The sequence below is a fragment of the Genypterus blacodes genome, unplaced genomic scaffold (assembly GCF_046128005.1).
Source record: "Genypterus blacodes isolate CSIRO-AG114 ecotype Tasmania unplaced genomic scaffold, CSIRO-AGI_Gbla_v1 ptg000061l_1, whole genome shotgun sequence".
NCBI lineage: Eukaryota > Metazoa > Chordata > Actinopteri > Ophidiiformes > Ophidiidae > Genypterus > Genypterus blacodes.
The window spans coordinates 1,055,802-1,069,210 of NW_027466873.1; the positions used below are offsets into that span (position 1 = coordinate 1,055,802).

Here is a 13,409-nt window from a genome sequence, read left to right on the forward strand (position 1 = left end):
TATAGGTGCCACTACACACTCGCACTTCACACATTTTGTACGTGCACACACACAATGTCAGTCCCCAGTATTTGCCCTTCCTCCTAGTGGTGTGATTAGTTAGTGAACATGGTGCTGTGGCTGCTTTAGGGAAAGAGAGGTGTTATACTCATGTGTGACTCATATTCTGTGTGTGTGTGTGTGTGTGTGTGTGTGTGTGTGTGTGTGTGTGTGTGTGTGTGTGTGTGTGTGTGCGCGCGCGCGTTATGAACTGCGCATGTCTCTCATTTCAGACACAAAATCACACTTAAAAGTAACTTCAGAATGGGTTCAGAAGCTTGAGACCCGTGCCATGTGTTACTAACAGCTTTGACTCTAGCAGAGCTCAATGTTCGCTGAAAGTCTAACAGCGCTAAGAAGTGATCAGTAATTAAAAATAAATAAATGAATCTGTAACTAAACTAAATGATCAAACAGGGATTCACACAGAGGTTAACAGCGCAGGGAGTCTACCACCAGCTCTCACACACACACACAGACAACAGACACTGCCGACTTGGGGGATCAGTGTAACAGCTTATCCAGCATTTAGCCGCAAACATCTGTTTCGTTTTTGCTTATTCCCTCGTTCCTTCTTTCTCTCAGCACTGTCCTATCTTCCCCTCCACCTGCTGCCCCACTTCGTTTTTGTCAATGGAAGCTGAATAACAACATCAATAGTGCCACTCATCACCAGCTGCAAATTAGTATTTATCATTACCATAATGGCCCCGCATGCCAAAATGCTGATTAAACACACAGACGCACGCAGTAGGTAAAGCACACTGCTGATGCACTGTAAAATGACACTGATGCCAGACTGTTGAACCCCACTCTATCATCGCTTTGGGCTTCTTCTTCTTCTCCTTCCTCTTTCTTTCTTTTTTTTGTACCGCTGCTCCGTCAAGACAGCCATCAGGGTTTGTTTAACAGGGTGGCAGGCTGATGAAAGTGTTGCCAAAACCCCGGCCTGATCTCAAGGTGAAATGCTGCGATAGATATGAAAGCCAACTCAGCACATTTATTATTCTTTGACACTAATCCCAAATTAGCATTTCACTTGGCTACATCATTCAGTCAAAATGCCATCCCTGGAGTGGTTGTCGTATTGATATCAAAACAGAGGGCATTGATCCAATTGGATTTAACAGTGATGAAAGTGTTGTCAAAGCTGGGCCTGAACTCAAGGTGAAACGTGGAGATTCATGTAATCAATGATGCCGGGTGAAATCCTCCGTCTCCCTGCTGTCAACTTTTCAAATCAGGAACAACACGGTGATTGATGGATGTCAATTTCTTTGTCAAGGGACACTTTGAATCGTGGCGTCTGCCCTGAAAGGACCTGAACACTTCCAGTGGAGGTGATGAGTGAAAGGTGAGATTCCATGTAATTAGAGGGGAAAAAAAGAAGAAGCAACGAGAAGACATTTTATATTTTCATTTACAGCCTTCACCTTGCTTAGACATCAGTTAGACACTGTTCATCCCTGGAGGATCTCATTATTTAAGATTTACCCTTTTAGAAGTAACTGGATCAACTCCACTGAAAAGATGACTAATGATTGTGCCTGATTTCCCAATTTCCATGTAATGAGCACAACATCTGGAGGTGCAAAAAGTCCCTGCATGAAAAGTGCTTGCAAAGTGTTTTCTCTCCAATTACGGATACACGGGACACAGTATCTATAAACAGGAAGGGATCTGAAACCTTGTGGTTGTTTGAGCTTTTTGTTCCAAACTCACACAAAGCCGTTTGCTGTTGTAAGCCAAGACTTTATTTCTGGCAGACACATTTCATATTTAACCTCCGAAATCCTTAACAAAATGGTGTAAATTGCCTAACCATGTCCCTTAATCTGATTCACAGTTCCATCCTGAATCATACACTTGGCTAAATTCAAACAATTCAGGGACCGATGTTACACATTTCAAAAATTACAACTCGGCTGATTTTCTCGAATTTGTTCTTTTATACTTCCCATCAACTCTAACACTCTGAAGACGCACAAATGAGCTGACGGGCAACAAATGAGGACCAAGGTTGTTCAGGTTATGAGTCTAATCATAACTAACAATGTTTGTCATTTGCATCAACGACTGAGAAAGAAATGTGTTTGCATAGATGTGTATCAACATGTGTGAGTTCGCCCATGTTGTAAAGTTAGTATGCATAAATGTTCCGATCTGTGCCTTAACGTGTGCTCATGTGGCTCTGAGTCTGTATTCATGCTGCAATGTTTAGATGATCATCTTCCCACAGCCTCCGAGTGTATATTTGTGTGCATTATCATACCTTTTTCACAGTGTCCAACATGCTCTTTCCTCCCTGCCAAGGTTTGGAGGTCTTCCTGATGCAGCTGAGACTGGCCATGCTGTGCCACTTCCTGTCCTCCAACTTCCTGTGAAATGTATTGGCCAGCAGCAGCACGGAATCGTAGAGGTACCGGTTGGTGATCTACATGGAGGGTAAGACGTAAAAAGAATATAATGAGATACAGGTGTAAGTTTTTACAATCTTGGGTTTAAAACTGTACTCTCTCACAAGTATTGTCACGACTGTCACAATGTTAATGAGAATATAATAAATACAACAGGCATGATGGCATGTAATATGTAACACAGACTCTCTCACACACACAATCACACACACACACACACACACACACAGTAGATCATATATATAACCGTAAACCCACGTACTGTAGCATTGACATAATTGACCCAGCTGTACGCGGGTAAAAGTCACTTCATATTTATCGTAACAAGAAATTAACTTTCTTTTCTCTGTTTTGCTTTATAAATTGCAATATTTTACATTACAAATTGGTCATAATACAATTAAGCAGAATTAGAATACGTTTTTGACGGTTGTGTTGCTTGTAACTCATTTGTTTGATTGCTAAAATGAGGTTTGGCCTAAGTGGTTAAATGACAATATGCAGCATGGTGCACATATCCAATAGTTTAATGAAAGGTAGACAGACAGAAACAGTAAGGAGGCACAACAGAAAGAACAATCGTGTCAAGGTGATCTCACATCTAATGTCTGCAGACAGTGTGCTTTCCCTTCTTTGTCCTCCTCAGTTCTTTCTTTGTCTACCAGTTTGCCTCACTGTCTACGCTTTTGTTCTGAAGTGAAGTGAAAAGCTACAGCTCCGTAGGGAACATTAAAGATCAGTGGGCTCTATACTCTGAGTGGGCATTGTGTACAAGAGTGTGTGTGTGTGTGTGCGTTTGCGTGTGTGGTCAGCCTGTGTTGATTTGCTTCAGTGCAGTGTGAAATTGGGATTCTGGGCTGATCTGCTGATCTGCTGATCTCTCTCTTTCTCTCTCTCTCTCTCTCTCTCTCTCTCTCTCTCCTTAACACACACACACACACACACACACACACACACACACACACACACACACACACACACACACACACACACACACACACACACACACACACACACACAAACATTCTATCCAACTTGTGTATTTGTGTGTTCTTGTAAATGTCTCCCTCTCCCTCTTTGTTTTTGTGTTGGACACAAATAAGCACATTGTCCTTGACATAGATGTGTTCTTCACACATGCACACGTGTTTACATACGATTTACATACGTGCATACATTTGGTCCTCTGAAGAACAAAGGCTGAAGTATGGACTTTTCTCTTTTTACAGTTCACATCATCATTATTTACATCTTATTTCCTGGTTGCTTGAGGGCCAGGTTAGATTTAAGTTGGATCGCAGTGAGCTCCGAATTTGCATAATGTGCAGTTAAAGCAATCTGTCAAACATTGCCAAAAGACTGTCAGTTTAAGTGTTACGTATTTATTCTGTGGTTTTTCACCGTCCTGACATATGGTGTGTAATATCTAGCAAGAGTGTTCTCAGCCATTGATTTAAGTGGGTAACACCATCGAAATAACTGTCTTAGGACCTCAAATGGAAATGTGCACATAAACATTAGGCCCACGTTTCCATTTCCACTTTATTTCCAACTTTCATCAGATAGTTTCCCCAAGGGTTTTGTGCATCCACATAAATCAACAGCACATTAATTCAATTTCGCAATTCGGTCTTGACACATAAATAAGAGTGTGTTCCATTTCCTCCACTCTGTTTGATGGCACTCTGATGAGTCACACATGCACAAAAAAGAGATGATAAAATAATAAATACATATTGCCACCCTGGGGGACAAATGAAAAAAAAAGTACGTAAAGGAGATTGTGAAAGAGGGGGCATGTCATTGTGTGTTTTCTGCGACGTTACTGTAAGATGAACACACACAAACACACCCAAGGAAAGTTTTCCCCACATTATTTACGTTCCCGGTGCAAAACCTCCCAGGCACAAGCGGTGACGATGTGAAATCAGTACGCTTAGTGTAAGAGGAAGACGTGTTGCATAGTGGACCTGTAGCAAACACACTCTAACAGCAGAGATGATCTCTAGCATGCAAACTGATTGCCGGCTTGAAGTGAAATAAATTGCAAAGCTGCCAGTGAAGGATGTAGGCATACTTTGTTCTTCTATCATTGCATACATCATTTCCTTCCTTTACTGGGGATTTCTAAAGTGTGTGTGCTGCATGTAGCGCCACATTTATTTATTTTATTTGTCATGAAGTCATCTGATAAGACGCAAAGCATCCTGGGAGCTTTCTGTCTTCCTCTTATAGTCCTCTTAAACTCTGCTATGTGTTGTGTTGAGTGGAAAGCTGTTCATTATTGGAAAAAAGACCAAAGCTGTCCAATAACGTCCTCAGCTGTCATTTGACCAATTGGAGCTCATCATCTCACTGGGCGTCACTCTCACTGACTGAACCTACTTCCATGTGTGTGTGTTCTGAAAACTGCAAAAGCACAAACGCCATAAAGCAGTCTAACAATAATTCTGCACAGGTAAAATGTTTTGGCTCTTTGGCGACTACGGATGTTTTTGACTGAAACCTTTTAGGTTCAGATCGACCAGCTTTTCAAATAGCTCTTATATTTGACTCAAATTAAACAGCACAATGTTCTCAATCTTATTCTTAAATGAGCCATGTTGGGGAATATGAAAGGCTGATTAATATGTGGAGTTTGTTATGGCCTTTGTAGTGAGTATTGTGATAAGATGAGAGCTATTTAGTTTATTTATAAGTTAGGTAGGATGGACTCATTTGCTGCAAACACCATTTAAGGCTTTTTTCCACACTAAAATGAGCTTAACCCTAAGGCTGCTTGGTTCTGTTCCCCCTCTGTCTGTATTTAAAAGAATAAATACAATAAATATAAAAACATATAAATAATCAGAATCAGACCAATATGTGTTTTATTTGTAGGTTTAAAATGAGTCTTTGTTGTATGTTTGGGTTCAGCTTTATATGTACGTAAGCTGCATGAGACTAATAACTTAACCACCTAAACTAAAGTAACTGGCTTCTAGTCTAAAACTTTGTGACATAGAAACTAGAGTCGCACATCAGGAACAGGTTTTCCTGCAGCCAAAAATAGCTGATGTCCCCAAACTGACGGATCATCGCACCAACTCACCTCCAGCTGGTGTGATCGGGGGTTTTTGGGGTCGCAGAGCGAGGTGTTAATCCTGTGGTTGTGTTTGACGCAGCGCTGACTGGCGTTCTGAGGCATGGGGAACGTCTGGCGCACCACTGTCAGCCGGCCAATTGACTTCAGGACTAACTCCTGCAGGTCATAGTCTGTGATCTCCTGCAAAAGGTAACAAAGGGAGGAGAACAGGAGCGGGGACATTTGGGCAGGGGTGGGTGGATAAGAAGAAAGAAAGGAAAGAATCAATATCAACATCAACACAAGAAGAACACCGTGCTTTACAATAGATGAATAGATTTGTAGTTGTACTTTTATGTAGTAAGTAAAAGCAACAAACCTCAACAACCAATCAGACTGAACTGGCTGTTTCTTTGTGAAAGAAACATGTTTTTACCAAATACACAAGAGACATTGAAAGCAGCATAGACCTGTTTTGCATGCTCTGCTTTTCCCATTATCACCTGTGTGTGCACTGAGGAACAGAGATATCATGTGCAAAACTGGTTATTACATATGAAACTCAGCGGCTTGAAGAGGAGGGAATGAGGAGATTAACTAATGTGTTTCCCTATATGTGTATGTGTGTGTGTGTCCATGTTGTGAGCACAGATGTGTTTGTATGTCCTTGCAAAACCTTGGGGGAGGAATCATTGCTAATTTTAGCCCCGGGACACAATCGCTTCCCTCGTCTCTCCATCCATGATCTCCATCCATCCTCTGCTGGTGCACAGGGTCGTGTGGTGATGAGATGAGAACTGACGTTTATCGTCGCTGGTGGAGGTAACACCGCCACCAACTGAGACGGCCCTCGCTGCCTTTTGTGTGTATGCATGCGTGTACGTGTCTGCACATGCCAGCATGTGGGTAATTGTGTGTGTGTGTGTTTGTGTGTCTGTGTCTATGTGTGTACATTTGCTTTCATAAGCTTGCTTTTAAGTCTTCCGATCACGCAAACCCCCTTTGATTTAATTTAATTTGAACATGGCAGTCTGCTTGACAGGATGGATGGGATGCTGCCTGCACACCATGCACACAGATAATCATAAAACACACACACACACGCACACAAACACTCTCTCTCACACACACACACACACACACACACACACACACACACACACACACACACACACACACACACACAAAAATCTCATATTAAAGAGGGGTAATATTACAGGTTTCAGTGGTTCATTGACTAATCTCAATGGATTTTATTTGAATGTAATTAACATTAATGAAGGTCTGTGGGTTCTCACTGAATGTAATCAATGGTGATTAGAGGTAATACAATATATATAACAGGTTTTAGATGTATGGCACTATTTGTCTGCATAAATGAGGCTGATAAGTTGTTTTTGATCTAAATGCTTAAATATGCAAATGCCTCTGGGTTCAAGTTAAGGTTAATTTAGGATTTAAAAAAAAATACGAGATATAAAATGAAAATGATTAATGCACTGTTTCATAATTTTCATAATATTTCGTCTAGACACAAAACATTTTAATTGAATAAATGGGTATTTTAGTCTTTCAAAAGGCGAGTTTAACCTTGTGTGAATGTTCGGTCTTCTGAAGTTTATACTGTCTAAACAGGCAATATAAGCCATCCAGAGTATCTTCTGGCTTTAGGGGGTAAAACGTGGCGCAAATCCCAAACAGTTGCCTAGATAAAAAAGCTTGAGGGGGATAGAGTTGAATCACGCACGCACGCACGCACGCACGCACGCACGCACGCACGCACGCACGCACGCACGCACGCACGCACGCACGCACGCACGCACGCACGCACGCACGCAAAAGGCAGATCTGTTGTCCAAAAAAGAATTAAGATTAACAGCGGGCAGTCAAGGTCATATTAAGAAACTGGCTGGATCATCCAGAGCTCAAGACTCAAAGGATCAACCACACTACAACACACACACACACACACACATACAGAGGCACTTGTCTGTAACTCTTCCTCGCTTTCTGCGAGTGTGTGTCTCTCCGTCTCTCTGGGGACAAACTTAACCGACTTTACCCATGATGACTTTCAGTGGCAGTGCGCTTGAAAAAGCTGTTAGCCTTTTAACAGCTGCGACTTAGTTAGAACGACGTGTTCAGAAACAGACACATGCACACACGCACACACACACACAAACACACACACACACACACACACACACACACACACACACACACACACACACACACACACACAAACACACACAGCATTCCTGGGAGGTTGAACCTGGCTGCAGACTTGACATTCACCTCACAAGCTCTGTATGAACAAATAGCCTCTCCCATTGCTTCCCTTAGGCATCTTATTTTTAACCCAAAGTCAAAAGGCTCAAATACTTTTAAAGTTTATTTAACATCCAGGGAAATCTCTTCATCTTGACATTGACCCTGGCTGGGGGGGGGCAACAACGAATAGGAATGTATGAGTTATGTCGATCCACACAACTACTCACCATGGCAACAGCAAATGTATGTTCACGGGTTATATGGCGGCTCACTGCACGTTAAGTTGTGTCAATAAAACCTGAGTGAAAACTTACTCGATATTTGCTATGTATATGTATGTACAGTATGTATGTATATAAATATCTATATGTACCAGGTTAGATTCATCCAAAATAACTAATTAATTGTGTTTTCGTTATCGACATTTTCCACTTAAGCGCCCACATGTTGATGCTGCTCTTAATGGTCACCCTTGGAACTGGAACATTTGATTATAATTTGTGTCGTTATTATAATTTTAAATGAAATTCATTGTTCATGACCTTTAAACTAATAAAATAACTACTCTTGTTTGCGATTATGTAGATATTTATAGGCACGGTGTGTGAACATCTGTCATCACGCTCGCTTTTACACTCATATCAACTCGAGTTTTCAGTGAGCAGATCAGTATGATCTATCAGCATTTTGTGTAATTGTTAATCCACTGTTGTGATAACCTCCTTCACTCCAGATGATGGCTGTGTGCATCTAGAGCCTCACCACCCAAAGCCAAGCGTGGCAACTTTCACAACACCCATTATCTCACATTACTGCAAGGTTGTTTACCTCACAAACTTAAGGTTTTGCACTGCAGGCGTTCCATCAATCTCACAAGTCTTCCCTCACAACACAGCGCCAAATACTTGTTTTTATTGGTTTAGTTGAAGATGAGAGTCAAAACAGAAAGCGCATCCTGCATCCCTGTTTTTTCTGAACATATATCCTGACCTCTATGGTTTGTACTCCTCTCCCTCTCACTTCCCTCCCTCAGAGTCGCAGCATCCCTCATTTTTTCTCTCCCTTGTTATCTGTAAATGAGCAGGGAAAGCTGCTCTTCCTACTCCTCCCCTCCTCCCAGTCCTCCTCTTTGTAATAGCAACACTAAATCCTCCTGTTTTGCTTTTATTCTGGGGTGAGACTTTTTGATTAAAACACAAACAAATCCAGCCTGTCTCCTCCATGTTTGGGTCATTTATGACACGTTTTTGTATACATTTGACGATGACGATGATGTTTTGGGATCTATGCCTCGTATCTGCGCCTCCAAAATAGTTCAATTGGCAGTATACCTGACACACACACTACATCATGACATAATAACATGACAAATCCCCAAAGCTCTGCATCACAACCCAAATTTCCACTTCATCACATTGACATGAGTGTGACAGAGAGCGGTGTTAGGCAATAACACGATGTTTTGTCTGCAAGGGGAAATTGGGGCCAAAATCTTCTTGCGGGACTGAGACACTATGAAACGCTCTGCTACACACGCTGGACTCTCCTCTACCTGAAACTAGTTATTTCCTGAGAGTGACATTATACCCCCAAATCCGTATTTTTAACATGAAGCCGAGGAGAGAGAGAGATTCACAAGGAAAAAAACAACACAAAGAAAATAGATTTTACGAGGTGCAATGAGCTGAGAACCATGAAACTCTGTAAAATGGCTGGAGTGAATTTAATTAATCCTACAATTTCCTTTTTATACTTTGTCCCAACTCTCCTTTTTCTCGTCCCTGTTTCTTTGTCTCTGTTTCCAGCAGGACAGGCAGAGATGAGCATCCGGCCGACATTACATTAACCTCCAAACATCACTTTTACTGTCAGTAGGATCAGTGGATGAGATGAAATTCTGCAGATGATTTGCTCTATTAGATTCTGCAGGCAGATCTGGACAGTCAACTCAACAGATCAAAGTGACAAGGTTTGTAGCGTTGATGTCTATAAATGCCTCCAGAGACGGTTGAGGATTCGTTTTGCCGCATTTCTGGTGAAGTAACACTCGGATTTGGTTTGTCCTTTCATCCCCACGTTCACAGTGATGGAGGGATGGAGCGAGGGTGGTGTGGCTGAAATAATAGCTTGCGTGGGTGGCGAAGAAGGTGACAAAGTGCAAAAGAATATAAGGAAAACACACAGATGCAGTATGCAGTGAGGCAGCATGGATCAGATAAGATTAGAGCGCAGATATAAGTAGAAGGGAAAGTATATATCTGGTTGTTAACATAGCCATATTTCATGTAAGCTGCAGGCAAACGGATGAGAGACTTCAGCACAAAAAAAGTGACAGAATGTTTCTTAATCCAATCCTACGCTGTGAAGAAAAGTGTGAAGACACTAACACCCATCTGATCCAGGGGAGCCTCTGAGCAATAATCATCTTAAATGGCCGCAGTCATACTGGGAAGTTTCCAACTGTGCACAGGATGGGGACAACTATTCCCTCCCTCGCCATCTGTAAGAGCTCCTATCGCTCTAAATAACAACGTCCTTTAAAGTCCTAGTCTGTTCTCCAACCAGTTTAGGCTGGAGGGAACGCGTCTGGAGAGCGAGTTTAATCTCTAGGTGAGTTATATTTTCAGCAACAAGGAAAAAACAACCCCCTTTTGAGACTGGTCATTTTTCATTTCAGAGGCGCCAGGGTGGATTTTGAAAGGGCTTCATCAGCTCTTTATTGAATCGATTCATTAAGATGACATGCCCCTGCAATTAAAAGCTCCCAAAATGGATTTTAGCAGCATGCAGGCTACATTTGAACTCTCTGGCCTGTATCATCTTCTCACCACGCACCTGCTCTCCTGAGGCACAAAGTGGAGTGAAAAATTCAAAACAAGAGGGGGTGGAAACAAGGGAGATGCAGACGGATGGTGTGAAAGATGGAGGCCAAATTGGAATACTTTGGCTGTCCGGGCAACTTAAGCGGCAGGGAGAACAGAACCCCACGAGTGTCTTATTATCTTCCCTCTCCCTCGTCCTCGTCCTCTCATCCTGAGCTGAACCGGAGAGATGTGCAAAGGAAGTATGATCAATTATGAACTGTGAACTCCCCCTCAGTGGGGCTGTCTGACTGCTGGCTGTAGATAAAGCGGAGTTATGACAACCATACAGTACCCCCTCATCCATAATAAACCACAGGGAGGGAGAACACTTTCATATTCACTCTCCAAAGAGCCCATACTATAAGACACTGTGTATGACAAAAAAAAGTAGTCTGGCTGCTCATCCATTTTAGAGACTGTGGTAGAAGACTGTGACTTGTACGCAGGGAAGAAAAAGAAGGGATCAGAACTTTTTAAGAGGTGTTTCTGATGATTTTCTGAGCGGGGAAGGACATAACAGATTAAAATAATCTGTTCAAAAGTCTTATCTGATGCGACTGTGACACATGTTTTTCCATCTTATTTCTCAAAAACTGACGCCAACTGAATCAACTTGTTATCCATTGGCATCGGTTTGTACAACGGCTGAAGCAAACTCGGAAACACTAAAGGAGTTTGGTTCAGGAATTTGTAACACTGTCAGGGTTTCACTGTTGGACATTTTTACTTGGAGGAGCACAATATCGGCTCGACTCATCACGATTCTCTCGTAACTGCCCTAAATCTGCGCTTTCTATGGGAGCTAGAACTCAAAAAGGTTGATTTTAGTTTGTGTCCCCTCTAGAAAAACACCATTTTGTTACATCTTAACTTCTTGATCTTGCTCTTCCTCAAACTCAAAAGGCTTCTCCTCTGCTTCCCTGTTACGCACAATTTGGCCTCCTTCCTTTCTCTTCCTCAGAACATGCAGTATATCTAATTTTCTCTCTTTCGCTTTTTCCCCCTCTTTCTGTAATAGTAGTAATAGTGACATAGTTCAATAGGAGATTGGCCAGTTACGGTATAAACTCCTTGCTCGCTAATCTTAGTTTATTCAATTTGTGGTTACTGCTTTGCAATTCCAATGACTTTAGAAGGAAACATATATGAGGTGATGAATGTGGGAGGATATATATATATAAATCTGAGCAGCACCATAATAAAAGTGTGGCACAAAGGAGCGAGATAAGAGGACACAGACAACTCTCAAGTTTTAGCTTATCAACTAATCACACAGTTTCTCTGAGTGAATCATACTGAGTCACTGTGATTCAAATCACAGATGCAAATGTATTTGGGCGACTGAGGGTGTGAGAGCATCACGCCAAAAACACCAGAGCTGGCAACTCCTGAATATCATTAAAGAAAGAAAGAAAGAAAAAGAAAGAAAGAATTGAATGAATGAGCTTCAGTTTGATGATTTCTCATATATTTTACATGATTTCTTTTTATCTTTAACTGTACTGAATAATTAGTAGATCACATTCTGTACTTCAGCACCACTGAAATATTCATGTCTGGGGGAAACACCCGCCTGCCAGACTACATTTCACAATTGATTTTTCAGAAGCAGCAGGTACAAAGTGATACGAGCAGCCAGCAGCCACGACATGTTGAGCCTCCCGGGGGAGCAAAGAGGAGGGAGCTGCCGGGAGGTCTGAGGAGCGTTACACTGTGGTAGACACCTAACGGGATGTAGAGCCAAGGAGACGCTCCATCGAGCAGCCGCATGTGAATTTAGTCTAGCAGGTAGTAAAGAAATGATGGAGCGCCCACTGTGCTAGTTATACTGGTAGTAAAAGTTTTTACATCTAGTACTTAGTATTTCAGGGTCAAACAACGAATATCAGTATGACTCCACTTGTTTCCCATTTCCAGTTTGTGATTTGTTGCTCTGTTAGAAGTAAATGCATATTAAGCATTTATACTTAATAAATACATAAATAAGTAAAAGAAACGCTGTGCCTGGCAGAACTGTTATGCTCATAGGCAACGACTTGACAGAGGAAGAGAGAGGGAGAGAGAGAGAGAGAGAGAGAGAGAGAGAGAGAGAGAGAGAGAAGAAGAAGAGAGTTGGTTTGTGCTCATGTTTTTCTTCTATTCAAACTGTTGTTCGTGTGTCTTGTGTGTGTGTGTGTGTGTGTGTGTGTGTGTTTGTTGAGCCATGGACTCCCTTGCTGCGCCTTGTCAGTTCACTGTAATGCCCCCAAGGCCACCAAGACACACAGCATTAGCTAGCGCACATACAAATCAAAACACACATGCACATACATACATGCACGCGCACGCGCGCACACACACACACACACACACAAATCTGTTTGATACTGATGGTTATGTATAAGGCGAGCAAAGATCAAAGATGCGTTCCTATTTAAGGCAATACACGTTCAATATTAAAATTGAATTATGTTTCTCTTTTGACCAATAGTCCATTAAATGTGTGAGCAAAGCCAGATCACTACTAAATACATATATCACAAGACAAAACCCTCCAACATACACGTTGGGAGAAGAATATGAACACTTTGTGGTCTGTCAGACTTCTCCACTTGGATAATTTTAATATGTAAGTAGTGATACTGAAAAAATGCTAATAGAAATTCATTCGTCCATGGAGGAGAGTTGTGTGACTCTGGGATCAAACACTTTCCAGTATATTACAACCAATATGATGACCTGAGGGCTCACCCACTATGGGCTCTATGAATCATG

At 41.8% G+C, this 13,409-nt stretch overlaps 1 protein-coding gene across 1 annotated transcript in view; it reads right to left on the reverse strand.

Moving 5' to 3' along the window:
* grid2 (glutamate receptor, ionotropic, delta 2) overlaps window positions 1–13,409 on the reverse strand; it is a 351,200-nt gene that overhangs the window by 106,090 nt on the left and 231,701 nt on the right. Inside the window, exons 6-7 of the mRNA XM_076154034.1 lie at window positions 5,548–5,721; window positions 2,312–2,473 (exon numbers count right to left, since the gene is read on the reverse strand). Of these exons, the coding sequence (XP_076010149.1) occupies window positions 2,312–2,473; window positions 5,548–5,721 (336 nt within the window). The remainder of the gene's footprint in view (window positions 1–2,311; window positions 2,474–5,547; window positions 5,722–13,409) is intronic.